Here is a 24,398-nt window from a genome sequence, read left to right as displayed (position 1 = left end):
GAATAAAATGTTCTAAAATATATGATGGTAACTGGTATATCATTTATGTAATTCTTGAGTTACACGTTTTCAAGTGTAAAAGGAATAAAATGGAGGCATGTTGGAAGTCTTAAAAAAGAAAGTATAGATGGATGAGTTAACCAGGTTAAATCTTTGTCATCAAAAACCACAACTCATCTCTGACTGTTTTTACCCCCCTCTCTTTTCTGCACTTGGATTTGTCAGTCAAGACCGTCTGTTTCAATATAAGGAGCTAATTGACTATTGATGCCAGTCAGCCTCCTCAGCCAATTTAAGGAGTCCTGGGCAGCTGCCTCTCTCTTTCAACCCCCAAGTACAAAGTGTCACTGTGGACTAACTGGGTCATCTACTTGTGGGAAGCAATTGCAGTGGGATACCGTGGGATTTTAAAGGGGGGGGGGGGGGGGGGGGGGGGGTCGAAAATGTTTTCAGAATTGGAACGCGTGGAAAATACATCCAAGCTCAAATAATAACAGAAGGTATTTGTTGATGGACAAGGCACTGGGCTTGCTCCTCCCCATTCTTGTTTACTTCCTCTCCTGACTGCTTGCACACTGGCACAAACAGACACAGGACATCTGTGGGAAGCGAGATTATGAAACAGGCCTCCCGTGCTCACTTGACCTCGACTGTCATCCACCAACTAAATGTAAATCGACAGAATGCCATTTGTGATTTACTCATCTTAACTCATGCGGTCCCCATGACGTCTAAATACGTTTTGAAAACCCGCAACTTCCGCCTACCCATGACGTATTGATACGTCATTTCCTTTTTTCTTTCTTTCTTTTTTAAATTTTTTTTGCACCATAGTGTGTAGAACGGTCTGACGCAGCCTCTGTCTCAGCATCAGGCTTGTCTGCATTGTAAATCATTTAAAACCTGTCCAGCTGGTGGCAGTGTGTGTTAAAGGATCAGCCAGGATCATGCTGCAGAACAAGTAGAAGTAGAGGCGGAAGGTGCATGGGTGCAGTTGTTGAGTAGCATGTCCGTGCCAAATTTCAAATTCTCATATGTAATGAAGAAGAGAGATATTCTAAGCATTTTCTTGTGACCAAACCCTCATTACAGTGAGGTAAACAATGGTTGAATAAACCTCCCATTCTTGACTTATTTATATGCTTTCACAGTCATAACGTTCCTCCAAGGGAAACAGTAACTACAATGTGGCCCGCGACAAAAATGTGTTTGACACCGCCTGTTTTAGACTGTCACTGTACTGCACTGTACAATGGAGTCAGTTTAACGGTCTCATACGCTTAGACTATTTGTTGTCAGCCTAACATGATCATCGAATGCAGAAAAGACCTCAGTGGGCCTCTCAGCTGCTGTCTTGAATACCAACTCAACAGAAACTAGGTCAATCACCTTCAGTTCATCTTCACTGACTCTCATTCTCTCATTAAAAAGGGCAAAGCACTTTTCTGAAAACTACAAGTGTGTCATATTGTGAAATGAAAGTTTTGGAAAATGTATATTTTGGCTGGTTTCCCATTTTGTTCCTCTTCCTCACAGGCAGTCAGCATCAACAAGGCCATCAACACACAGGAGGTTGCTGTCAAAGAGAAGCATGCCAGGAATATCCTCATATTTTGTGTGCATGCACAAGTGTGTGTTTGTGTGTGTGTTTGTGATTCCCATGTGACACAGTTGCTCCTAGATGAGGTTATGTTAGTGCAAGATAAAAACAACAAACAGAGGGTAGCCTCATCTATGCTGAAACTAATTTAATCCCGTGGGATAGAAAATATGAGGCGAGACAGTCAGTGCAGTTCTTTGTTTCAGTTATAGTAATATCGAGCTGCTTGAAATTAAAGTTAGCAAAATGGATATTTATGTTGTCTGTTTGGGTGGACAGAAGGACAAAATGAAAGTTGTTGGATTGTCGCCCAGAGCTATTTTCTGTTTATTAAACTTTGTGCTGTGTCCTGAATAAATAACAGAGAACAAAGTCATCATTGGTCAGTGCAGTGGACCCCCGTTACTTGCAGGGGATAAACCGTGCCTGACCGCAAGTAACGAATTCCCATGAATAATTGACGCTCCCCCCCTGAAAATGATTATCATTGCCTGCATTGATATTTTAAACCATTAAAAAAATACCACTATGATCTCAAAACATTTATTAGCAGTTCAAACAGTAAGAAAGATTGCTTTATCTTAAAAAACACTGTACAATAAACAGCCTACAGCTAGGCATGGCATGTACAATGTACAGTAACTGTACATAGACAGGGTTTCTTCTGCATTCAAAATTGTCAGGGAAAAAAAAACCCTGTTAGATGCCAACAATTCTGATAATGGGAAATAATTACTGCATCAGTGCAGTCTGCAAAGCACAACAAAGCGCAGAAGTTACATGATGCCAACGCTCTCTAGGGTGGTTCGTGCTGATGGGAAATTCTGCTGCTTGGTAGGCCACAGTGTCCAACCTATGTAGCAGTTAGTGCTAGAATGCTTTGCACTTCACCGTTTAGTGACCCAAGCAGGAGTGACAACTCAAACTGCTGGCCGTAGATAGGTTAAGTGATATTCTGCCGAGCTGTAGGGTTCCACCGGTTTTTATAGCAGGCTTAGTCCTAGTTTGACTTGGCTATCATGAGCCATAGATGCTGCTATAGATGGCGCCATCATATATCTATCACCTCCAGGTGTCAAATCGAACATTGCTGCTGTTACATTTGTGAGAAATTATTTTGCACTTTGTAAAATGATGCTCCTTGACTGTGTCACCCTGCATTTTGGGGACTCATCATGAGAAAGGTGCCCACACATTCTGGGCAGCGGTCAACCGGCTTCCTCTCTCTGGCAACGCAGTCCTTTGCTGGAAGTTCTGCCACGTCTTCCACAAATTATTACGAGATGGCCATTCAAACGTACGTAAAGACAGCATCACTTCTTTCCACCACTACATTTTTCCACTATGAATTTTATCGGCTGGTATTATTGCCCCCACTTGCCTCTCCTATTATACGTCGTCACTCTTTTTATTTGTGTAAACTCAGAATGCTTTTTTTTTTTTCTTTCCTAACTTCCTCTGTGGCTGTTGCCACCATTTCAGGTGATCAAGGACTCTATGAGGAATAAGGCTGATTTGACGGATATGAGCAGGATGTGGGTAAGGAAGCACACACGACAGTCTCTTCCCATCACAGCATGCAGCTACTGCTGACTTTGTCAAATGATTATTTAAACATGAGCAGAAAATATGTGGCGTTACGTAAAAATGCTGCTTGCATTTTTAAAGGTCCTATTCTTTCAGTTTTTTTGTATATACTCTGTGTGTGTGTGTGTGTGTGTGTGTGTGTGTGTGTGTGTGTGTGTGTGTGTGTGTGTGTGCATATATTTGAATGAGGCACAATACTATGTCACACCAGTGCCAAATTCAGATCTGGTTGTTTTTGCATGCTTTTCCCTTTCAAAGGCTATTGCATGCAAACAACAAACTGCATGCAGTAGATGTGAACCTTAAACTGTGTCACAGACTCATTTTGACATAGGTTATGCATAAAACATTGGGCAAAAAAAATCGATTATGATGGAAGAGGACCTGAAAAAGGTAAATCCAAAGTCTGAAACCAGAAATACATAAAAAATTCATTTTGGATCGTTGACACTTCCTGGGTTGTGACCACAAGAGCAAAAAGTTGAAGTGGGGCAGAAGTTGCCTGCAGGGTGTAATTCCAAAGTTAACTGTATCAATAAAGCGTGAAGAGGAAATACTTTGACATACTTTCTGTTATAGCTCTGCTCCACAAGAGGAAGCTGGTCAGACTTTGAATCTTAATTAAACACCGCCCCGGGCCCATATGTCATCTCAAATTTCCTTGTGTTCTTTAAGCAGCCAAATTGCAGGCCAAAAATAGGAGGTAGCGTTTTCCACACGTGGACATGTCTCCAAATGTTTGTCTCCCTTTGTGATTCAGTCTCTTATGCCTACAGGGTCACCTAAGTGAAGGCTACGGGAAGCTCTGCAGCATCTACCTCAAACTGATCATCACCAAAATGGAGTTTCACATCAAAGTGAGTTGGCGTGGCCTATAAAACCCAGCAAAGCTCCGTCATCGTTCATTATCCTTGCCCGAAGTCTCTTTTCATTGCCATCGTTTCCCTGCGGGGCCTTGGGTGAAGATTGCGGCTGTGATACAAATGGCTTCTCAAATATCTCTAAATGACGCTTCTTTTAATGGGACAACTGAGCCGAGTTGTAGATAAACAGAAATTCATGATTGTAACTACATTTTCTTTGCAGTACCCTGTACCAATGTGAAGAGGTAGAGGAGAGAGTTAATTTCAGTCATGTGTGTCTCACAGATAGCCCATGGCGTGCCACTCATCATGATATTTGAGCTTCCACCTTTCTTGTGTTGTCTTCTCTTTCAGAACCCTCGCTTCCCCGGCAACCTGCAGATGTCGAACAGACAACTTGAAGAGGCAGGAGAGAATGACGTCAACAACTTGTAAGTCAGGCGAGCTGCCACTTCATTTATGCAGCGTAACCCGAAAGATAAATGTCAAAACGCCGTTTGACCTTCAAATGTTCTCCATATGTGTGAATGGAAATATGATTAATGTCAAATATTTACCATTATAAAACTACAATATACAAGCAACGCACCATTCTAGCTGAGGTGATTGTCACGCTAATAATAGTAACACTTTACAATCAAAAAAACAGCAAATACCCTTTGAATACCAATTCGGCCGATGCAATGTTCTGATTATTGTCATGAACCTTTTCGATTTGGGTTTGTCATGACTGATACCTGCCCGATAGTGTTTACACAACTGTGCGAAACGAAGCCAAAGAAAACACAAATAACTTTATGGACTCGGAAGCAGAGGATGTCAATTTATCGATCTTAAATTTTGTCCCGTTTTTGCTCTTGGTATATGCTTGCAGAAACTGCCAACTTTTCAGTGTGTGCCGGTAAAAAATTCATCTGTTGGCATTAGCCTGAGTGCATGTTTCCACACTCCTACCGGTACTTTAGGGACAGCGGGGTGGGGTGAGGGGTGGGGATAAAGTGAAGGCGCTTGGAACACCTCTTTGACCCTCTGACTGCGCACACAAAGTACCTTCTGTGACGCGCTTCCGGATAAATCCTTCTAGTATAAAATAAATAAATATCCCAAGTCTGGATGTGTACTTTGCCAGGTGAATGCCCTTCTAACTTAGCGAGAACTATTTGCTTTAATGAAGGACTTTTTAAGACGGCTTCCCGTTGGGTTTTCTCCAATTCACTGAAGTGCGTCACACGCATTTAGCAGGCAGATGCTTGTGATTCAATATTTGGGTTATGCATTTGTAATACACTCAACCTTTGTGGTTGAAACGGATGACTTGAACATGCTTGGCAACGTCAGTTTTGCTCCGACCGACGTCATTTGCCGCTCAGAAAAAAAAAAAAAATACTTGCAAGCTCAAATGACTTAGGACTGGAGCCGTGGGTGCAAACGCTTGGGATTCTGAGGTTAACCAGATGCATTGTATGTCGTACATATTATTTCCGATGAAAATAGCTGAATAGCAATATTACATTTTGCCAAAGGTGTGTGAAATGTGTTCCTCTTTGTGTCTGCCCCCGCAGCTTTCAATTAACTGTGGAGATGTTTGATTACCTGGAGTGTCAACTCAACCTCTTCCTTGGCGGTAAGGTGTTTTGGACTGATGGGATCATCAGCTGTGAAAGCACTTTCACTTGCGCGCAAAGTTCATGCTTGGGCAGACAGGAGGTGCTGTACAAAACTAGACACTTTTACCATCAGACCAGTGATGCGTCTGATTGAGTGGTTACAGACAGACTCTTTTGTTGTCAGAGTGAGTGAGTCATCATAGGTGCTTGTGTCTCACAGTATATGGACACATGGCTAAAAATAGGCTGTTGTGCTGAAAGGAAATGCTCCAAAAGCTGCTCTCCTCCACTCATGAATGAATCGAAGGAAATTACATTCTTGTTTCTTTTTATCATGGCCTTCAGTCTGCATCCTGTGCACAGTATTTTCACACAATTCACTTTTATTTGGGGCTCTTTTGAGAGGGGTTTCTGAAACCTTTTCTCCTTATGTGGCTGCTTTTCGAATGGCAGACTTATTTAAGGCATGTTCCTTCATTAACGTTCACCATTATTATCACTGTGGAAAGAGATTTTTCACATAAATCTTCACTACAACTCGACAACGCTCTTGTGAGATTTGTCATGTTTCATTTGTTCTGCTCCATTTTTAGTTTAATATGCTATCCACCAGGCTGAAGACTGTAGCTCAGACCTTCGCTCTCAGTTGTATCTATTTCCAGAGTGTTTCATCTTTCAGGGTTTAAGAGGCATGGCTAACGTGTCTGTGTTTTTGAGAGAGAAAAAAATTAAATCTGTGAGTGTTTTTTTTTTAATACTACTAATAATAGTATAATAAGTATATAATAATAATACTGTTTTGAATCCACTGAGAGGAAATGTATTGAAACATGTTGGTGACAGGTGTGTTTTGTTGCCCATCTGTATCGTATAACATTGATCATTCAAATGCATAAACATTGCTAAATGTCTGCTTTCAGCTTCAGATCTGGGTTCACAATTCCTTTTCGGGGTGCAACTAACAAAAAAAAACCCAACCAAAACAAGAGAGTGGTGTACGGCCTATGAACAAGGAATAACAATGTTGAGATAAATTGTAAAATCAATTGGAGCCGTCTGTGTGTCTGTTTCCCAGTATTCAGCTCGCTGGATATGTCTCGGTCAGTGTCAGTGACTGCTGCAGGCCAATGTCGTCTGGCTCCGCTCATACAAGTCATTTTGGACTGCAGCCACCTGTACGACTACACAGTCAAGTTGCTATTTAAGCTGCACTCATGTGAGTAACACACAACTCTGCTGCTCCGTCAGTTAAAAAAAAAAAACTGCATTTATTCATTTATATATTGTTGTGGTTCTCTTTATTAATTTAATACTCACTGAAAATGGAGATGTTTAAATACCGTACTTTTTAAAATATAACAATCTTTGATGTGTATTTAAAGTAAGTAAAATATTTCGATTGTAAAACAAGTAGTCCTTGTCAATTACAAATCTTACTGTAGAGCAAGCATTTAAGAAATCTGAAAAGTCAGTCAGTCCAACGCAACAAACATGAGCGTATGAAAATTTGGTGAAGAGGCCAATGAGGCCTCTTTGATGCACAAGAACACAAAAGCAAATTTGGAATCATCTGTGGTTGTACAACAGGATTTGAAAGAATGAGAAAATACAAATCCAGCTGCCATTTGAGTGTAAGTGTCAGTGATCTGACAGAAAGCCATTAAAATGTCCAAAGCTTGGTTCTAATTTAAATTTGTGAATATGTTCTGGCGGGATGTTCTTTCTGAAAACTGTGGAATGTTTTTATTACATTAAAAAAATTATCTGAATCAGCGCCATTAAATTCTCTCACTATTTTCTGAACGTCTTCTAATCTGACAACCTGAAGGAAATAGTATCTGTAATTTGACGGTTTGATGGGTTAACTGCCTTGTGTGTATTTTCGTTCTGCAGGCCTTCCAGCAGACACTCTCCAAGGCCACCGAGATCGCTTCCAGGAACAGTTTAAAAAGTATGAATGGCCACTGGTGGCCAAACCTTGCCGGTCACACCATCACCGCATGCACTAAGCGCTGACAACCCTGTTCTTCCACTCTTCGATTTTGTTTTATTGCAGGTTGAAGAGTCTGTTTTATCGCTCCAGTAACTTGCAGTACTTCAAGCGGTTGATTCAGATCCCACAGTTGCCTGAGGTGATGATTGACCCAAATCTCCATAGAATTAATTCTAAAACATGGCCATTACAGTGCTACAGTACAGTGACATGTCCCCTTGTATTTCATTTTCAATGTGTTTGGTGGGGTTGAGGTCAGGGTTCTGTCCAGGTTTTTCACCATAAAATTCATACAAACATTCCTTTATGAACCTTGCAATCATGCTGGACCAGAGAAGGCCTTTCGCCAAACTTTTCTCATTTCAGGCATAGAATTGTTCAAAACTGATTCAGCGGGAGCTAATGAGTCGAGTCCATCTCAGACTGATTAATAAATGAAAAGGTCTGTCCAAAAGGTCTACAAAACGCATCCATCTCTTACCCCTCGACTTAATGGTCGTTTCAGATTAGCAAGGAGTTTAACCCATTTTCAGCATAAATTCTATTTATAATTTTGGACATTTATTTAAAAGCATGTTCTTTTTGCACTGTGTGTTAAAACGTGACGAATCCTTTGGCTAAGGGGAGCACATGTCCTTAAACGTTTGCTAGCGTGACTGTGCAATTTGCTTTCTGTCTTTTCTTGACACTACAAAGGCAAAACAAAGTTTTTAAGCGGATGAAACGTTTCCTCGCAGAATCCTCCAAACTTCCTGCGTGCATCTGCTCTGTCGGAGCACATCAGCCCTGTGGTCGTGATACCGGCCGAGTCGTCTTCCCCAGAGTCAGAACACATGGTGGAAACTGACGACCTGGTGGACACAGACCTCCCCGTCCTTGCGGTAAATATAGGATAAGTGTCGGAATCGCGCTGACTGAATAGACTTGAAAGTTACGCAATAGTGAACCAATAATAGCAACGGAGACCGAAGTCATCAATGACCTTTTGAACCCACGGCTATGAATGTTGTTTTCGGATGGGAATTTAATACTTGATGTTAATAGAAATCTGTAGTCGGAAAATTGATTCTGCAAACAGCAGAATGTATTCGCATTTCTGTTTTAAATTTAGTACTTTGGAATTTACCTTTTTATATCTTGTTGTTGTGACTCCTTAGGCTCCGGTGGAGACCAAATTTGATGACATGTTTGGCACCTCGGCTGCAATTGACCCCTTCAACTTCAACAATCAGAATGGCATGCGCAAGGACGATAAGTACGACTTGAAGACTCTGTAGATAAACGTCTGTGAAATAAAATTTCATTTGGTCAAATCCTCTAGTTAAGCATAGCTGAAGATGGATACAATACTTGGTAAATGCATCCGACCAGCATGTAGTATTTATACCACAACTGCCCTAAATTAGCAGCATTGATAATTACCAAAATAGCAGTTTTTTAATGCCAATATATTGTAAGTATCATTCATTGAATTTTAAAATGTACTTTTTTTTTTTTACATAAAAATGTGAAGCGCATTATTATTTTTACTTTCAATCTGACTTGACAGATAAACCCAGCACAAGATTTTAAATGCATAACTTTGAACTGAACTGAATGAATACTTTGCGATTTGGGCACTAGCCCAGGGTAAGATAATTACCTGTATGCCTGAAATCTCTTTACAGCTGACCAAAGCTTTTTGTACATTGATTTAATTGAGGATGACTGCAATCTCAATGTAAAACCCAAATTTAGAAAGAAATATAGTTGGAGGCTTTGATTGCATTGCTCTGTCTTCCTCGATCCGCCAGAGACCGACTGATTGAACAGCTGACAAGGGAGATCCAGGCCCTTAAGGATGAGTTGGAATCATTCCGACTGGAGGTAAAAAGGAAAACGAGTTTCCCCCAAATCCTAATTTAATCCAAGAGCACGATCAATGAATTTGCTCATAATTCCTCTGATCAAGCAAATATAATTACATTTTTCCCCCCCGACTCACTCTCTCCATCTGCCAGAATGGACGATTATGTCAGACCTTGAGGGGCCGTGTCAATGAACTGGAGGCAGAGCTAGCGGAGCAGAGCCACCTGAGGCTACAGGCAGCAGGAGAGAGTGAGTTCCTGAAGGCTGAGCTTGACGACCTGAGGAAGGTCAGAGAGGACACGGTGAAAGAGCAGCGAAGTCTGACGGAGATAGAGAGTAAGCCCTCTCTCTGATATTTCACAGGGTTATTTTATGACCTGGTTGTGTGGAAGAAAATGTTGAACTGGCCAAAATAGCTCTGAACCGTTGGCAAATGAAGTACTGTTTTATGTTAGACACATGGCCGTATCGGTGAAGACGTCAAATAAGGTTTCTAAATAAGTTACAAAATACTGTAACTAGAAAGGACAGCTCGAAACAGTTTATCAGAGAGCACAGTACCAGGTATTGAAGCAGAGACTCATATAGCAATTCTACAAAGTATATTATTCAATTTCCTTTTCTTGCTTTGTACAAGAATTGGTCTGTGCATTTAACGTATACATATATGTCCTCCAACTAAAAAACGGCTGCATTATGTAATTTGTTTCCACACGTGTGAAAACAATAGGCCAAGGTCCCTATAAATTGGTGGCTAACGTAATTAATATTTCCATACGTTCTTTTGCAGAAAAAGCTCAGGCCAACGAACAGCGCTATACTAAGCTGAAGGAGAAGTACAGCGAGCTGGTACAAGGCCATGCTGAATTGCTGAGGAAGGTGAGAAGAAACACCTTTCTTCATATTGAAGAACCCTTCTCGTTATCACCCTAAGCGTACGTTTGTGTGCGGGTGCAGAATGCAGAGGTGACCCGGCAGGTGACGGTAGCTCGGGCAGCTCAGGATGAAATTGATGCAGTGAGGAAAGAAATGCAGGACAAGGTGAAGGCTGCCCAAGATTGTGCTGACAGACAGGTGGGCATCGAAGTCAGCTTTTTTTTTTTTTTTTAATTGGTTCATAAATTGGCTTGTGTAACTTACATTCAGCAGCGTTTTCTAACCACTGTGCTGTTAGGGATCATCAGGTGTACCGCACAAATGATCCAATGACACTTAACAGTGTAAATCGGAAAATTATCATTGAATATCGGTTTGTGTGTCTTCCTTCACTGATTTAAAGAAATGTGGCATTTCATTAACCCAGGAACGAGCGCAGCGGGAGCACATGGAAGAATTGCAGAGAGAGCTGGTGTCCAGCAGGGCTGAGCTGGATTCCCTTAAGACCACGATGGCCTCTTCTCAACAGGTCTGTTGTTGTTCTTCATTACACCTCAAAAATAACTTCGCTGTCTTTTTCATCTTCTCTCAGAATCTTTCAAAGCAATGCGTGCCGACTCAAAGATTTCTGTTTTTATATCAATGACAAGAAAAAAAACATCAATGATACTATTATTTAGCGTCATAGTTTGAGAAAATATATCGTCCTAAAAAATATGTTCTTGTAACAAGCCTGCTTGTTTCCCTTCTGCGTCACAGCTCTCATTATGTTATGCCTCTATGCCAGTTTTTACTTCCCCTCCAGTTAACATCTGACCATGTATTTATGGTGTAAGTCACTTCCATATTTTTAGTGAGCTCATTCCAGCGAGTTCCAAACCATGTTCACAAGGCCCCAAAGGAACAGACAAGCATCCAACATTCAGGATCTGATGAAACTTCACTCTGTCGTCATAGTTTGTTTTGCCAAGTTTCACAACCACGGCTTCTCACTCCCTGTTTGATTATCGACTTGACCGCCGCTCAGCACTCCTCGGAGACTACGTGCCAAGCCACGAACTATGAAAAAGCAGTGGTGTTGCAATCTGTGTTTATAACTGGAGGTCACTTGTATCATAAAGTACAGCATTTCCACAGCCTCATATTGTCATGATCAAGACTTCCCATCTAATCACATTGTTTTATGATTTTTCATCTGTTCTGGAACACATCGTTTATTTTATTTTTTTATTGTTTGGCAGTCCAATGAGACACTCGGCACTCAACTAGCTGCCATGGAATCTCACAAAGCGGAACTCGTTGAGTCCTTGTCCAAAGTGGAAGCCGAGCTGGCCGTTCAAGGGGAGGAGCTTGAGCGTGTCCGGAGTTCGTTGGCCAGTGAGAGGGAGTGTGGTGTGAAGACAGCCGAAGCCCTGCAAAATCAGCTCAATGACAAGGTGAAAGGTCAAACACTTGGCAAACAAATCAACAGGGCCCAGCTATGTATGCAGTTCTAGTTCTTTATTCGTGTGTCAGCCATAACGAAATTGATGTATTCATTTATCGTGTTTATTAAAATGCCTTCGTGGACTCTCTTATGAAGGCCGCAAGTTTTATTAAAATTTTTGAGAATGTGACGCGTTTTGCAATTCCTACCTATTTTATTTACTTAAAAAAAACATAGTTTGTAAATATTCACTAACACCAAGCAATATATTAAATTTCATAATGAGCCATGATCACAAACATCGTTGTCTACATATAGCCGAGTTACCGAGTTGAGTTGTTGATTTGGATCCCTTTTCGGAAATCCTTTTCATCTAAATGAATTGATGTAAAAGGCTTTTAGTCTTCACTGTGCTTCCTCTGATGACAGCCGCATGTTTTCCATTTCAGCCTTGGTGGGCACAGGATCAAATACCGTATTTTTTGACTTAAAGGTGCCTCCGGAGTATAAGTCGCACAGTCAAAGAAATGTATCATGGGGAAAAAAAGCTTTTTCCAGGGTTGTTTGGAATCATGAGGAATATAGCAAATTCCAGAAATGGAGGGGGGCAAGGTGGGGGAACTTGTTTCGGAATTTGTGAAACAAATTGGAGAGGTCATATCGCCCAGCCCTAAGTGATGGAAGCGTGTGTGTCCGTAGGAGAGCAGGGAGCAGGCATTAGAGATCCAGCTCGTAGCGGCCCGCTGGTCCAGTCTGCAGGGAGCTGTTGAAGAGGCAGAAAAGATCATCCAAGATTCACTGGCCCAGATCGATGACCCAGCCCACGTCACTTGCACTAGCTCAGCAGGTTGCTGTTATCTCCCTCCGCTGTGAGACACTCATTAGTGTGAGGATGTGTGTATAATGGCCAATAATGCCGACCTCCGCAGACTACCTGGCATCCAGATGTCAAGCGTCCTTAGACTGTGTGGTGCAGCTCCATCCTGCCAGAGACGCCTTTCTAGCTGATGACACAGGTAAGCAGCCTTTTAATATTGAACGCTGTCTTGCAGAGCATACTTCCTGTATGCAAAGACCACGGGGAATTGAGATTCATTATCTTTTGTGCTCCATTATTATTACGCAGGTGTGTCTCAGTTGCTTAAAGTGGTGACCCAATGCGGCCACCTTGTGGGTGACACCATTGTTCAGGGCAGTGCAACCTCTCACATGGTGCCTGTAGAGCAGGCCGATGGTAAGCTGTTGACTTGGTGGACCGGTTATGCAAAACTATTTTCAGTACATTCGTCTGTAAATTGTTGTGGGTTACTTTTGAGATTAAGAGTTGCTTTGTGTGGTCACGACATCCAAAATTTAGAAATGCCTATCGATGAAACAAAATCCATGGTTCCATTAGCAGTGTTGACTATGGATGGATGGATGATGCATGTCACATGTCATAATTTATATCCAAGAGAGAGAGAGGAGTGATTATGACGTGTATTATTAGTGTCTACCTGATGGTAATTACACATGAATGAGCTCAGTTCTTGCATAAAGTAGCTTCTTCATCTCTTCACACTTAAGATGAGGAGTATGCAGTCTTAAAACTACTAACAAGAGTGAAATGTGCAAACTCCCCCTTGAGCATCTGCTCTCTGTTTGAAACCACTTGATTTTATAGGGGCTGCCTGTCATGCAAATGAACCACTGCTACCCCTCCATTGTGTTCTTTTTGGTAGCCAAATGTTAAAATGCCAACAGTGATTTTGGTTGTAATAAGTGTACCCTGTAACAGTGCTTTTAGAAAGCGTGAAGGCATGTGGCACTGAGGCCCTGCTTTTGCTGGGCCACATGAAGACGAAAGAAGACATAACAACAGCAGATAACTGCAAGCTGAAGGAGGCTCTCCAGGCCATAATGGCCTCCGCCGAGGTCGTTACCTGTCTAAATGCTGTCCTTGTGTGCTCGTGAACAATGGCCACAAGAATGAAAACTTTGCCTTGTGTTGTCTTCCATCCTCAATTCAGAAACTGCGTCCTCAGCGTCTGGAGCTGCAGCAAGGCGAGCTGGGAGATCTCGTGGAGCAGGAAATGGCGGCCACATCTGCAGCTGTGGAATCAGCTGCTGCAAGAATAGAGGTGTGGATGTGTTTTATATATTTAGTCTCGCAACTACGCAAAACAAGCATGCACTTCTTTTAGCATGGGAATTAATAGCCACCAGTTTCACTATGCAGTCATACTGACTTGAGAAAGTTCTTCCCTGTGTCCTCCCATAGGAAATGCTCAACAAGTCTCGAGCAGTTGATACAGGCATCAAGATGGAGGTCAATGAGAGGTAATAAAATCAAACCTCTGTTTCACGTTTGGATTAATTTATGTCAAAGTCTTAATTTCATAAGTTATTTTGATTAAAATCAGTGGTAAGAATAATAAGACTCTGCAACTGAGTAGCGACCAGTCCACGGTGTACCCCGCCTCTCGCCCGTGGAAAAGCGGTATACGAAATGGAGGGATAAAAGGAGACGTATTTCACAACTTTGACCACAATACTTCTCCAGAACGTGATTGCTTGTTTACCACATCTTTGTTTGTTTTTTTGTTTTTTGTTTTTTTTTGGGGGGGAAAGTGCAATCCACTCTGTGCCTGGGTGTTGTATATGATATGATATGATATGATATGATATGATATGATGTACGGCACATTTAATGTGTGCTTATGCAAATGTGTGTGTGTGTGTGTGTGTGTGTGTGTGTGTGTGTGTGTGTGTGTGTGTGTGTGTGTGTGTGTGTGTGTGTGTGTGTGTGTGTGTGTGTGCGCGCGCGCGCGCGCACTTGTGTGTTTCCTGTCGCCACTTTGCAGGATCTTAGCTTCGTGCACGGATCTGATGGCGGCCATCAAGGCACTTGTTCTGTCATCCAAAGATCTGCAAAAGGATATTGTTGAGAGTGGCAGGGTACGTTCTGTTGGTCTTTGTCTCCAGGTTTGGAAGAGTGTTTGACTGATAGATGTTTTTTTGTTTTTTTACTCATCTGATATTAACCTTCCAGTCCAGTTGCTCTTCAATAACAGTAATATAATCTTGTCTTTGAATATACTTTTGCTGAGTGTAAATTTTCTGGTGGAATATCATCTTAATTCTGTCGGAAGAGAGTAAAATGCACAAGTAATACTGTTAATATTTTCCCCCCCCCCCCCCAAAAAATAGTTTTTTGTGTGAATTTGAGTCAAATTTGAATTTTTTGCCCTGTTGTAGAACTCAGCACTATAAACTAGTGGTCTCCACTCCCCCCCGCCCCCATTTTTTTATGTATTAACACGTGTCAGGCACATACAGGTGCATGTCAATGAATTGGATTATCGTGGAAGGCATCATTCATTTCAATCGTTCAATTCAAAAATTGGAACTCAATATGTTGATTCACTCCACGTAAAGTGAAATAGTGCTGATTTTATTTTGTATGATTTTGATGATTATAGCTTACAGCGAACGAAAACCCCCAAATTTACCGTCCCAATAAATTTGAACATTAATAAGGAAGTGTCCAATTGTTTTTTTTTTTTTATATAGGTAGGAATCTGCCTTTTGGAAAGCGTTTTTTGTATCTGTTTCATTAGTTTTTGAATTGAACTACTGAAACAAGTCACCAATTCTCTGATGTTTATTTAGTCTCGTTTATTGAGCTACATTAGCATGTGATTATTCCAATGTGACTCTGAATAGTAAAATATAAAGATTCTACTCATTGATGCAGAAATCTCATGAGGTTAAATGTGTATTTGCTGACAAATTACTGAATCAAATTTAAGATCAAGCGGCTCGTGCCAGTTGACAGTTGTGCTTAGTTTTGATTTGGTTGAAATTCCTCCTCTGTCCACCAGGGTGCAGCATCCACTAAGGAATTTTATGCCAAGAATTCCCGTTGGACGGAGGGCTTGATTTCTGCTTCGAAGGCGGTTGGATGGGGCGCCACTGTCATGGTGTAAGTACCTGAACTTCTCATGAAATTAGTTCTTAATGAATGAACCGCTGATCTCAACAGGAACAAGACACGTAAACGCCATCTCTTGTGTCCCGCTGTGACCCCTGCTGCTAATGGTAGCATTCGGATTATTCATGTGAAGACTCAAAATTTGATAGACTGTCTTGTGCTTCACCATGTGTCATCTCAGGGATGCGGCTGATCTTGTGGTGCAGGGCAAAGGGAAGTTTGAGGAATTGATGGTGTGTTCCCGTGAAATTGCGGCCAGCACGGCGCAACTTGTTGCTGCTTCAAAAGTGAGTCTCGAGTGCGATCAAATGTTAAATCGTATTCTTTCATCGCCACTGGATGCGGTATTCGAAAAATATGCTCCGTGTTTATCTGTGCTGTCCTCGCCAGGTTAAAGCGGACAAAGACAGTGCCAACTTGCACCGACTACAGCAGGCATCCCGAGGCGTCACGCAGGCTACTGCCACCGTTGTGGCCTCCACCAAGTCTGGAAAGTCCCAAATTGAAGACAAAGGTAAGTACATTTCACCGTCTCGTGGGCTGTTTTTAGATACAGAATGAACAATATTGAGAGCCTAACCTTAAGTAGTTACAAGTTTTATTGTTGGTACTGCATACAAACCTTTTTTTTTTTTTTTTTGGTCCTGATTGCGGTACAGATACAATGGACTTCTCCAGCATGACGCTCACACAGATCAAGCGACAAGAGATGGACGCCCAGGTTGGCAGCAACACGCAACATGCACGCACCAAGCAACAGTCAAAACGATAAGCAGACCTGTTTAGGAATGTACTCATTGTTCCACATTTGACACTTGATTGTTTTTCAACCAGCGGGAAGTTGAACTTAAAGCTAGACAAATAGTAAAGGAGCGTGTCCGAGGCTCCCCCCCCGACCCCCTCTCCCCCAGTGAGTGAAAGGAAAACAAAAGTAGCTGGACCTTTGTCGCACAAGCGCACACAAACATTAAATCAGGAACTGCTATTGGAAGAGTGCATTAAGCGTATTTACAGTAACCAAGCTTGAGCAAATACGTTTTATGTTTCTCAACTGCACTGAGCCACTGATGGGTCTTCTTTTTTTGATGGGGGGGGTTGTTTTTCTAGGTGAGCATTAAAATACTTAGCGATCAGAAGGTTTTCCACTGTTTGCGAGGGGAAACGTGACAAGAATGTGTCTGTCCTCCCCCTTGGTCCGCGCGTGTTTTGTGCAGGTTCTGGTGTTGGAGCTGGAGGCGCGTCTGCAGAAGGAGCGCGAGCGTCTCGGGGAGCTGAGGAAGAAACACTACGAGCTGGCGGGGGTAGCAGAGGGCTGGGGGGCCGACGAGGAGGGTGAGGGCAGACCACTCATACACGGTGGAACTTCTAAGGCAGTGTTTCCTAATGTTAAATTGGGCGTTTACTATACAAATTATGTCATGGCACGCCGCTAAACCAAAATGATATACACACGTGGATGTAATTGTTAATACTATGCTTTTAATGAAAGGGAAAAAAAAACATAAAAACAGCAATACTTTTGTTGTAATAGCAAATAGAAATACTTATGACAATTAACCAATAAAAGTCAGACATTTCCTTTTGAATAGCGGTAAAAAAAAAAAAACTGTAAAAGAGACTTAAAATGCTGTTTTCTCCCCCTCCTGCAGGCTCAGGTTGACCGCACGCATCTCTGTCATGGCCTTTGCCTGGAAAAAAAATAGTATTTATACACCCTTCTCCATCTCTGTCTCGCTAGTTTTTCTGCCCTCTTTGTTTGTTGTTCAAGCCAAATGAAACGGTGCTTAATCTCACACCCATGTCTGGAGTCTTCTACGGAGACGGCGGGCACCAAGGGCTCAGCCACGAGGAATGAGGCTCGGATGGAAGGACGACCCGACTTCATAACGTCATGCCTACTGCTCAAAGAGTGTGTGCGTGTGCATGTGTGTGTGTGTGTGTCTTTGGGGGGGGTATAGAGCAATTTATCGGTTATTTATTACCTGTGCTCCTTGCTTCACATTTGTAACAAACACACCCACCTGAAAAGGTCGCATCCAAGACATGATGAGCACAAGTTCCACATCTCGAAACAGCAAGGATGAGATCGGAGCTCACAAATCACATCAGTGGAACAAAGAGGACTCTCATAATGGAGTTTGCTAACCAGCCGGAGGAGCCATTTGGTCAGTTTGACAGTTGTCACTCCTTGTTAAGTCCATAGCGCTTCACTGGACTGTCTGCCTTTCTTTCACCTTTGGAGCAAACCCGACTGTTAAATCATGCTGATGAACCTCAATCTCATTTTGTTTGAATAGTCACTTCCATAGAAAACTGTTCCAAACTGGCAAGGAGGAGGGCCTCACATCACTGACTCTAAACTATCACAAGTCAGAAGTAGCAGCACGCCAAAAAAAACGCGATTAATGAACATTTTACAGTACTAGTTATAGTAACTGCTAGGAGAAGGGGATTTTTTTTTCCCTGCCACCTTTTCTGTCTAGCGATTCTGCATAGATTCATTCCGTAAACAAGTGCATGTTTGTTTTGATAAAGCTGCCTCTTATGACAGATTTTTGTTTTGCCAAACTCAAGCGGCAACAACACATAGTAGCGTTGGAGATCAAAGTCCAGAAATTTTATATCTGTTTTTAAAATCGGAACATCATACAACTACAGTACACACTTCTTGCTACCTGTTGCTCTTTAAATACATTTTAGGATGTGTACTTCCTGCGAGGATACTACACTGCAGCGTGTGTCCTTAGCTTTCCGCAGACCACGAATCTGTGTAAAAGTGTCAACTTTCTCTTTCATAAGAGCTCACTCACTTTCAGCCGCATCAATATTTGTCTGTCATTGAGTCGGCCGTCATTTCATTTAAATAGAGGAATGCAAAGCGGTGCAGGCCTAAACCAATCGACGTCATTTGGGGGGGGGGGGTGTTATTCAAGAGAAGCTCGTGACCGTGTTGTCGTGGTGAAATGGGTGATCTTTGTTCGTTTTCAAACCTAATTTGAGCATGAAAGGTTGTGGATTAGATAATTCTTTTACATCTGCATGGAGCAGATGATGTAGTTTTTAGTAAAAGTCACTGTTGAATAAGGCAAGGCCAGTTAAGGATTAGGCAAATGTTAACGGCAGTGCTGTTGCTCCTTGTGTTCAATACTGTACTTGTTTAGGTGTGGTCATCTGTCACGTCACACCACATACTTGTTTTAGAGGGAAAATTTTCATGAAGGGGGATGAATGGAGACGATTCATCTGTCTTTGGAGGTGAGCGGAAACACACTTTGAATAATAAACGCTTGTATTTTTGTCCAAACGGTCTTATTAACCTGTCTCGGGTCCGACGTCGTACCAGCTCAACCAGCCTTTCAAACTGCCTCACATTGTAGTTAAAGAAACTACTCACTCACCTAGCGACATTGACATGTGTCTTTGTATCGTGTACTAAAACTATGTTGGTGGGTTTCTTTTTATTTTTTCAGTTTTTAAAAATAAATATTTCAACTTGTTAATACAATTGTGGGTGTGTCTTGTTTTTTAGTTGAATTCTGCATTATTTTCTGTGTTGTTTGTATGTTGCCTTTTTTTTAATTAAATTAATGTGACTTTTTTTTTTTGGTCAACATTAATTTTGGGGAGTTTATTTGTTATCTATCAAGCGACGAGGAACCTCGTGACTGCTTCATCGTGTTTGAAATAACGTAATTCCACTCGCAAGTGCCAGTGTTCAAAAGCAGAGCCAAATTCTAATGCACCTTTATTGATCTTTAGGGGTGCAGTTAGTTTCCCGCTAAAAGCATCGACTCGTTTTAAGTGCTTGTGGGGTTATAAACTCAAGATGCAGATCAATTTTGTGGGCTTCCTTCTGCTCAAGTGTTGTGTAATCTGGAAACACTGGTTGGATTACAGATCTCTTCAGAATCAATGTTATCTTTTAGGGTTGTTCATTCACCGTCGTGCTGTGGTTAGCCTACATTTTCAGACACATTTTTAAAGGCAAATAAACTTGGCTCAATCAACATCTGTGTGTCCGGATGTTAAACACAAGCGAGAAACGCGACATGCAGTAAAAGGCCCTTAACTTTTCAGCCATTCGGACTACTTTTTGGCCAGCAGTCACCTGGCAATCATTTTCAAACCATGCTCCCATAGTCATCCACTGTCCTGTCAAACACTTCACACTGAACATGAACAAAAAGATGTCACTCTCAAACTTTTTGTTGGAACTCTGACTGACACTGTTGACCTTGAACACAATATACTTTCATGACTGTGTTTATTAGTGCGGCTGTATGCTTTGCTTGACCTGAATGCAACTGCCTCCCGATTCTGCGTATATGTGTAAAGCTCAAAGTCAAAGATGAAGGGGTGGCCCCCCCCCCCCCCCCCCCCCCCAAACCCAAAGAGAAGCAGAAGCGTTTGTTTATTTCAGTGGTTCTTCCGAGGGGAGCTGCTGCTGTTCGGTAGCCCAGTTTAGGACTGCAGAGACTATAAATAGATCAGTTTGTCTTTCTCCCAGGCACCACCCACCACATTACCCATGTGACACAACAGCAGCCCTGCTTACTGTGCTGGTGCTGTACAGGCAAACATCCCACTTGATAATTGGGACCTTTAATCACTAGGCAGGAAAGTTCACGAAGAGCGGCTGTGCTCACAGGGCTCCAAACCACCACATCGAGTTACAGTACTGAAGGTCACGAAGTATTTGGGCAGTTGGCAGCATTTTCATTTGCCTTTATCCACTAAAACAACGGATTTGAAATAAAACAACCTGCATATGACTAAAATCTAGTTTAAGACGGTTTACAAAATTATGCAATCTAGGAAATCCTTTTTTAATGTATCGATTACTTCCACTTACAGAGGCTTCTTAATATTTAGATATGACACAAATGTTTTGGGGGTTTTTTTTGCAGTTCATGAGTTGCTTACTCACTGTGTCAAGGAGGTAGAAATGATTGAATTAATCAAGTGATTTTCCTCGAGCATCGCTTTTGACTGTGATCATCATATGACTTCGTAGCTGACATTCTCACTCTTGTTTTTTCCTGGAGAGAGACTGAAAATAGGTACCGTAGATTAAATTTCTCAGTGAAATTATGTAACAGACACTCTGTCTTCAGTCCATCCATCCCTCCATCCATTTTCCAATCTGCTTTATCCTCACAAAGGTCGCGGCGGGTGCTGGAGCCTATCCCAGCCGTCTTCGGGCAGTAGGCGGGGGACACCCTGAACCGGTTGCCAGCCAATTGCAGGGCACACAGAGACAAACAACCATCCACGCTCACACTCACACCTAGGGACAATTTCGAGTGTTCAATCAGCCTGTGGAATTTGGGAGGAAACCGGAGTACCCGGAGAAAACCCACGCAGACCCGCAGAGAACATGCAAACTCCACACAAGGGAGGCCGGAGGTGGAATTGAACCCGGTACCTCTGCACTGTGAGGTCGACACACTAACCACTCGCCCGCTGGTCTTCAGTACATCTCAATATAATTAAATTATACACGCTTGATCTCGTCATGCTCGGATCTCTTTGAATGCAGTGGTTATGTTTGTCGTAATCAGTTTTTGGCTTTCTGCTGTTGCTGTAATGTCATGGAAGTAAGCATGTCATGGTGAGAGTCCCTACAAGTACATGAGACCCGGGTACCAAATGCACCACCGGCCACTGCATTACAACCATCCCTGAGTAATGATTAGTGCAAACCGAAATTTCATGGTTAGTATTCACAATCAGTTCTGACACGAACCTTGGAGCGAATGAAATGGGGCTGCAGTGAAGACTTCTTGAGAGAAAAGGTCGGATTACGTACTTCCCGAGGAGTCATCACGACTGAAGGCCTTTGAATGCGTCATAAAGTTGTCGCTGCAGACCCTGACCTGCCAAATCTGGCAGATATATTGTGGACAGAAAAAAAGAAACACGTTGCCCTCTCTGCTGATGCATGCAGGTACAAACAAAGTACAAAAAAAAAGCACTTTCCTTCCCCCAGAGGCAAACGATTCCTTTCATGGAAGAAATGGAGCTCTCAGCTGCTGTAGGGCCCCCTATTGATGAGCAAAGTCTCAAAATAGAGTCACTCGGGTGCAAAATATAAATATATATATCCATCCATTTTTTTTTGTCTCACTTAATCTCACTAGGGTCAACCAAAGGAGGCAAAAAAAAAAAAAAGTAAAGGTGGAGAGCTGCAGCCAGGCTTTCGATAAAGTGATAAAGTGCAGTTTGTGTCATGTGGAGAGAGAAAATGAAAACAATTCATCAGGAGAAGTTGCATCATGACGTATTATTGTTTGCTTTTCTTCCGACTGTAGTATCACTGTGGTGGTTTTGTGCGTGTGTGTGTGTGTGTGTGTGTGTGTGTGTGTGTGTGTGTGTTTTTAAGACACAAATGGGGTGTCAAATGTGCAACATAGCCGCTGCTGCTATGTTCTATTACTTACTGTTCAAATAAAAAAGGCCAATGAACCAACTAAGCGAGTTGGTGGCCTAACACTTCTATGGAAATGTTGCTCAGATAACCCAGGTGACTTGGATTATTTATCATTTAGTATACACTACTCAAGTCAGAGCAGACTGCATGTGTGTAAAGGAGGAAGTGCTGCGAAGAAGGCACTGGAATGTTTTCCCCCTTCGGTGATGAAATGAAATGACTTCCATAAACATCCACAGGGAGACATTTCAAGTGCCATAAAAATGTAGGCACGGCTTCCTTCACACACCCCGTGACTTCGCCATCATCACACTTGTGAAAATGTGGGTCACATCAGGTTACAAATCGCTGTTTTTCTGCCGAATGAAGGAGAACACGTTCTCGGTGTCCTGCTTTGCTCATCTTGCACGTCACGTCGAATCAATACACTTGAGGCAAGCCAGACAGTCAGCCAGCCCCTGCCCTGGATTTTTACATGCAGACAGACGTAAACATAGACCGCAACGGTCCGGTCAGGGCCAGGGTGAACATAGCACAGCCAGGCAGCGCGTGACTCCTCTCTCTTCTGCTCTGCTTTCTATTTGGAAAAAAGAGAGAGAGAGAGATGGAGTTGCTAGGAAACCCAGCCCGATGCAAACACTGCACCATCTGCTGCAGTGAGATTTGCGGCAGTTTAGCCAAGTCGGACAGAGCGAGACGGAGAGCGGCGGGGAATCGTTGGAAGCAACGATGACAACAACAATTACAACAACAACACAGGGAACCAGATAGATAGAGGAGATGGACATGCAGCGTGGGGGAGAGCATGAGAGACAATACAGCAAGTGAGTGGATGAGAGTGGGACTGAGCATGGAGCGCAGTGGAGTAGGAGGAATAACAATCACACAAGTGCACCATGAAATTTGATTCATGTGTGACTAACAGATGTGACTCTTACATGACCCGCTCGTCACCTTCCTCCAAATACATGTGCAGTAGCCCACTCATCCAACCCACGCTCTCATTTAACAAAATGTTCCCCTTTGTACTCAGGCCGTCAGTTGTTGTTGTTTTTTTTTTCCCCCCCCCAATTCCCCAGAAAGTAACTCATGTAATCTGCTCATCTCCATGGAAACAATGAAATGTTCATCTTCAAGGGTCACGGCTGAGTGCTACTGTCGGCTTTTATGCTTAGTTCACACAAACAACAACAACAACCATGTGGCCACTCCACAATGACTCCTTATTTGGACCAAATATTTTAGTCCACCACTAGTTGTTCTGATTTCACTGGAGTCATTTGATGTCTCCACCGACTCAAATTTCACCCGTCTCCCACCTGAAGTTGGAGGGCCGTGACCCTCTCGTCCACCAGGGTGGCCCATTGAGAGGTGACAAGTGTATGTGTCTATTGAAGGCCAAGGCGCCAAATACATGGCCCCAGCACGGACATACGTGTATAAGATAAATGTTTGTCTTGTTTAGGCAGACGCGTGTCACAGATGAGTGGACGTCAATGATGTCAAGCTTGCATCGATGAGGTATAGCCGATCTGTCCATTTATGCTGGACAGCCGATAAGTAATTGATTTGGAATCCACATTTTCCAATTCAATTGCAATGTGAGGACGCCAAATGTACCCTTCCGCTGTTATGACACACTTTGAATTTTGATGAGAATCCGGGTAAGGGTGCAGAATAGATACAGTAATTTATTTTCAAAGCCTGTTGAAAAGGTTTTACTTTTGAAAATTTAGGCTGATGAGAAGTTTGTCTGATAGAAATAAAGTCTTTATTTTTATTTTGTTAAAAATAAAAAAAAGTTGATTCTTACCTATTAATCAGGAAAAGGTGCTTTTACTTGTTTGGGTACACAAAAAAAAAAAAAGAAAATGAAAAATTTGGTATTGCTTATTTCATATAAATAAGGGGGTCGGGGATTATATTTGGAGATGAATTTCAATGGACGAGCGATAAAATGAACATGAGAAAGACTCAGCAAAGTGAATAACTCCAACTGTCAATTACACTTCACAGCTGAGCCCACGAGCTGTCGTGATTCGGTTTGGGACCAACAGGTGGCACTGTAGGGCTCTCCCTGCAGCTGCACACCTGTTGGTCATTATGTAATTAGTGCTTTAAAAGGACTCCCAGCCCGAACACTCAGTGTCGGGTCATTGTTGCTCTTTGCTACTGTCATGTTTGTTTGTTGCTGT

General features: G+C 42.3%; 1 protein-coding gene and 1 long non-coding RNA gene across 4 annotated transcripts in view; one reads left to right on the top strand and one right to left on the bottom strand.

The window, feature by feature from the left end:
• The window catches only part of hip1 (huntingtin interacting protein 1), a 31,569-nt gene extending 12,291 nt beyond the window's left edge, over positions 1 to 19,278 (top strand). For all 3 annotated transcript variants that reach the window (XM_019885944.1, XM_019885943.1, XM_019885945.1), the window contains 30 exons: positions 1,537 to 1,600; positions 2,755 to 2,897; positions 3,083 to 3,139; positions 3,964 to 4,044; positions 4,405 to 4,481; positions 5,613 to 5,674; positions 6,733 to 6,873; positions 7,551 to 7,608; positions 7,714 to 7,789; positions 8,388 to 8,531; positions 8,808 to 8,905; positions 9,444 to 9,516; positions 9,651 to 9,834; positions 10,289 to 10,377; positions 10,456 to 10,572; positions 10,802 to 10,903; positions 11,616 to 11,810; positions 12,500 to 12,647; positions 12,730 to 12,816; positions 12,927 to 13,034; positions 13,578 to 13,714; positions 13,810 to 13,920; positions 14,061 to 14,119; positions 14,644 to 14,737; positions 15,664 to 15,764; positions 15,955 to 16,060; positions 16,164 to 16,287; positions 16,433 to 16,494; positions 16,988 to 17,105; positions 17,423 to 19,278. In XM_019885944.1, coding sequence (XP_019741503.1) covers positions 1,537 to 1,600; positions 2,755 to 2,897; positions 3,083 to 3,139; positions 3,964 to 4,044; positions 4,405 to 4,481; positions 5,613 to 5,674; positions 6,733 to 6,873; positions 7,551 to 7,608; positions 7,714 to 7,789; positions 8,388 to 8,531; positions 8,808 to 8,905; positions 9,444 to 9,516; positions 9,651 to 9,834; positions 10,289 to 10,377; positions 10,456 to 10,572; positions 10,802 to 10,903; positions 11,616 to 11,810; positions 12,500 to 12,647; positions 12,730 to 12,816; positions 12,927 to 13,034; positions 13,578 to 13,714; positions 13,810 to 13,920; positions 14,061 to 14,119; positions 14,644 to 14,737; positions 15,664 to 15,764; positions 15,955 to 16,060; positions 16,164 to 16,287; positions 16,433 to 16,494; positions 16,988 to 17,105; positions 17,423 to 17,433 — 3,027 coding nt within the window. In that variant the 3' untranslated portion in view covers positions 17,434 to 19,278. The remainder of the gene's footprint in view (positions 1 to 1,536; positions 1,601 to 2,754; positions 2,898 to 3,082; positions 3,140 to 3,963; positions 4,045 to 4,404; positions 4,482 to 5,612; positions 5,675 to 6,732; positions 6,874 to 7,550; positions 7,609 to 7,713; positions 7,790 to 8,387; positions 8,532 to 8,807; positions 8,906 to 9,443; positions 9,517 to 9,650; positions 9,835 to 10,288; positions 10,378 to 10,455; positions 10,573 to 10,801; positions 10,904 to 11,615; positions 11,811 to 12,499; positions 12,648 to 12,729; positions 12,817 to 12,926; positions 13,035 to 13,577; positions 13,715 to 13,809; positions 13,921 to 14,060; positions 14,120 to 14,643; positions 14,738 to 15,663; positions 15,765 to 15,954; positions 16,061 to 16,163; positions 16,288 to 16,432; positions 16,495 to 16,987; positions 17,106 to 17,422) is intronic.
• LOC109525452 (uncharacterized) lies at positions 9,317 to 24,227 on the bottom strand. Its single transcript, XR_002170154.1, has 3 exons — positions 23,396 to 24,227; positions 15,048 to 15,053; positions 9,317 to 9,327 (listed from the first exon to the last, which is right to left on the bottom strand). It is a non-coding gene; the product is annotated as an uncharacterized LOC109525452 (long non-coding RNA).
• Between the last annotated feature and the right edge of the window lie 171 nt (positions 24,228 to 24,398).

The sequence above is a fragment of the Hippocampus comes genome, unplaced genomic scaffold (assembly GCF_001891065.2).
Source record: "Hippocampus comes isolate QL1 unplaced genomic scaffold, H_comes_QL1_v1.1 scaffold29, whole genome shotgun sequence".
NCBI classification, from domain to species: Eukaryota; Metazoa; Chordata; class Actinopteri; order Syngnathiformes; family Syngnathidae; genus Hippocampus; species Hippocampus comes.
This window is presented reverse-complemented; position numbering and strand designations above follow the sequence as displayed.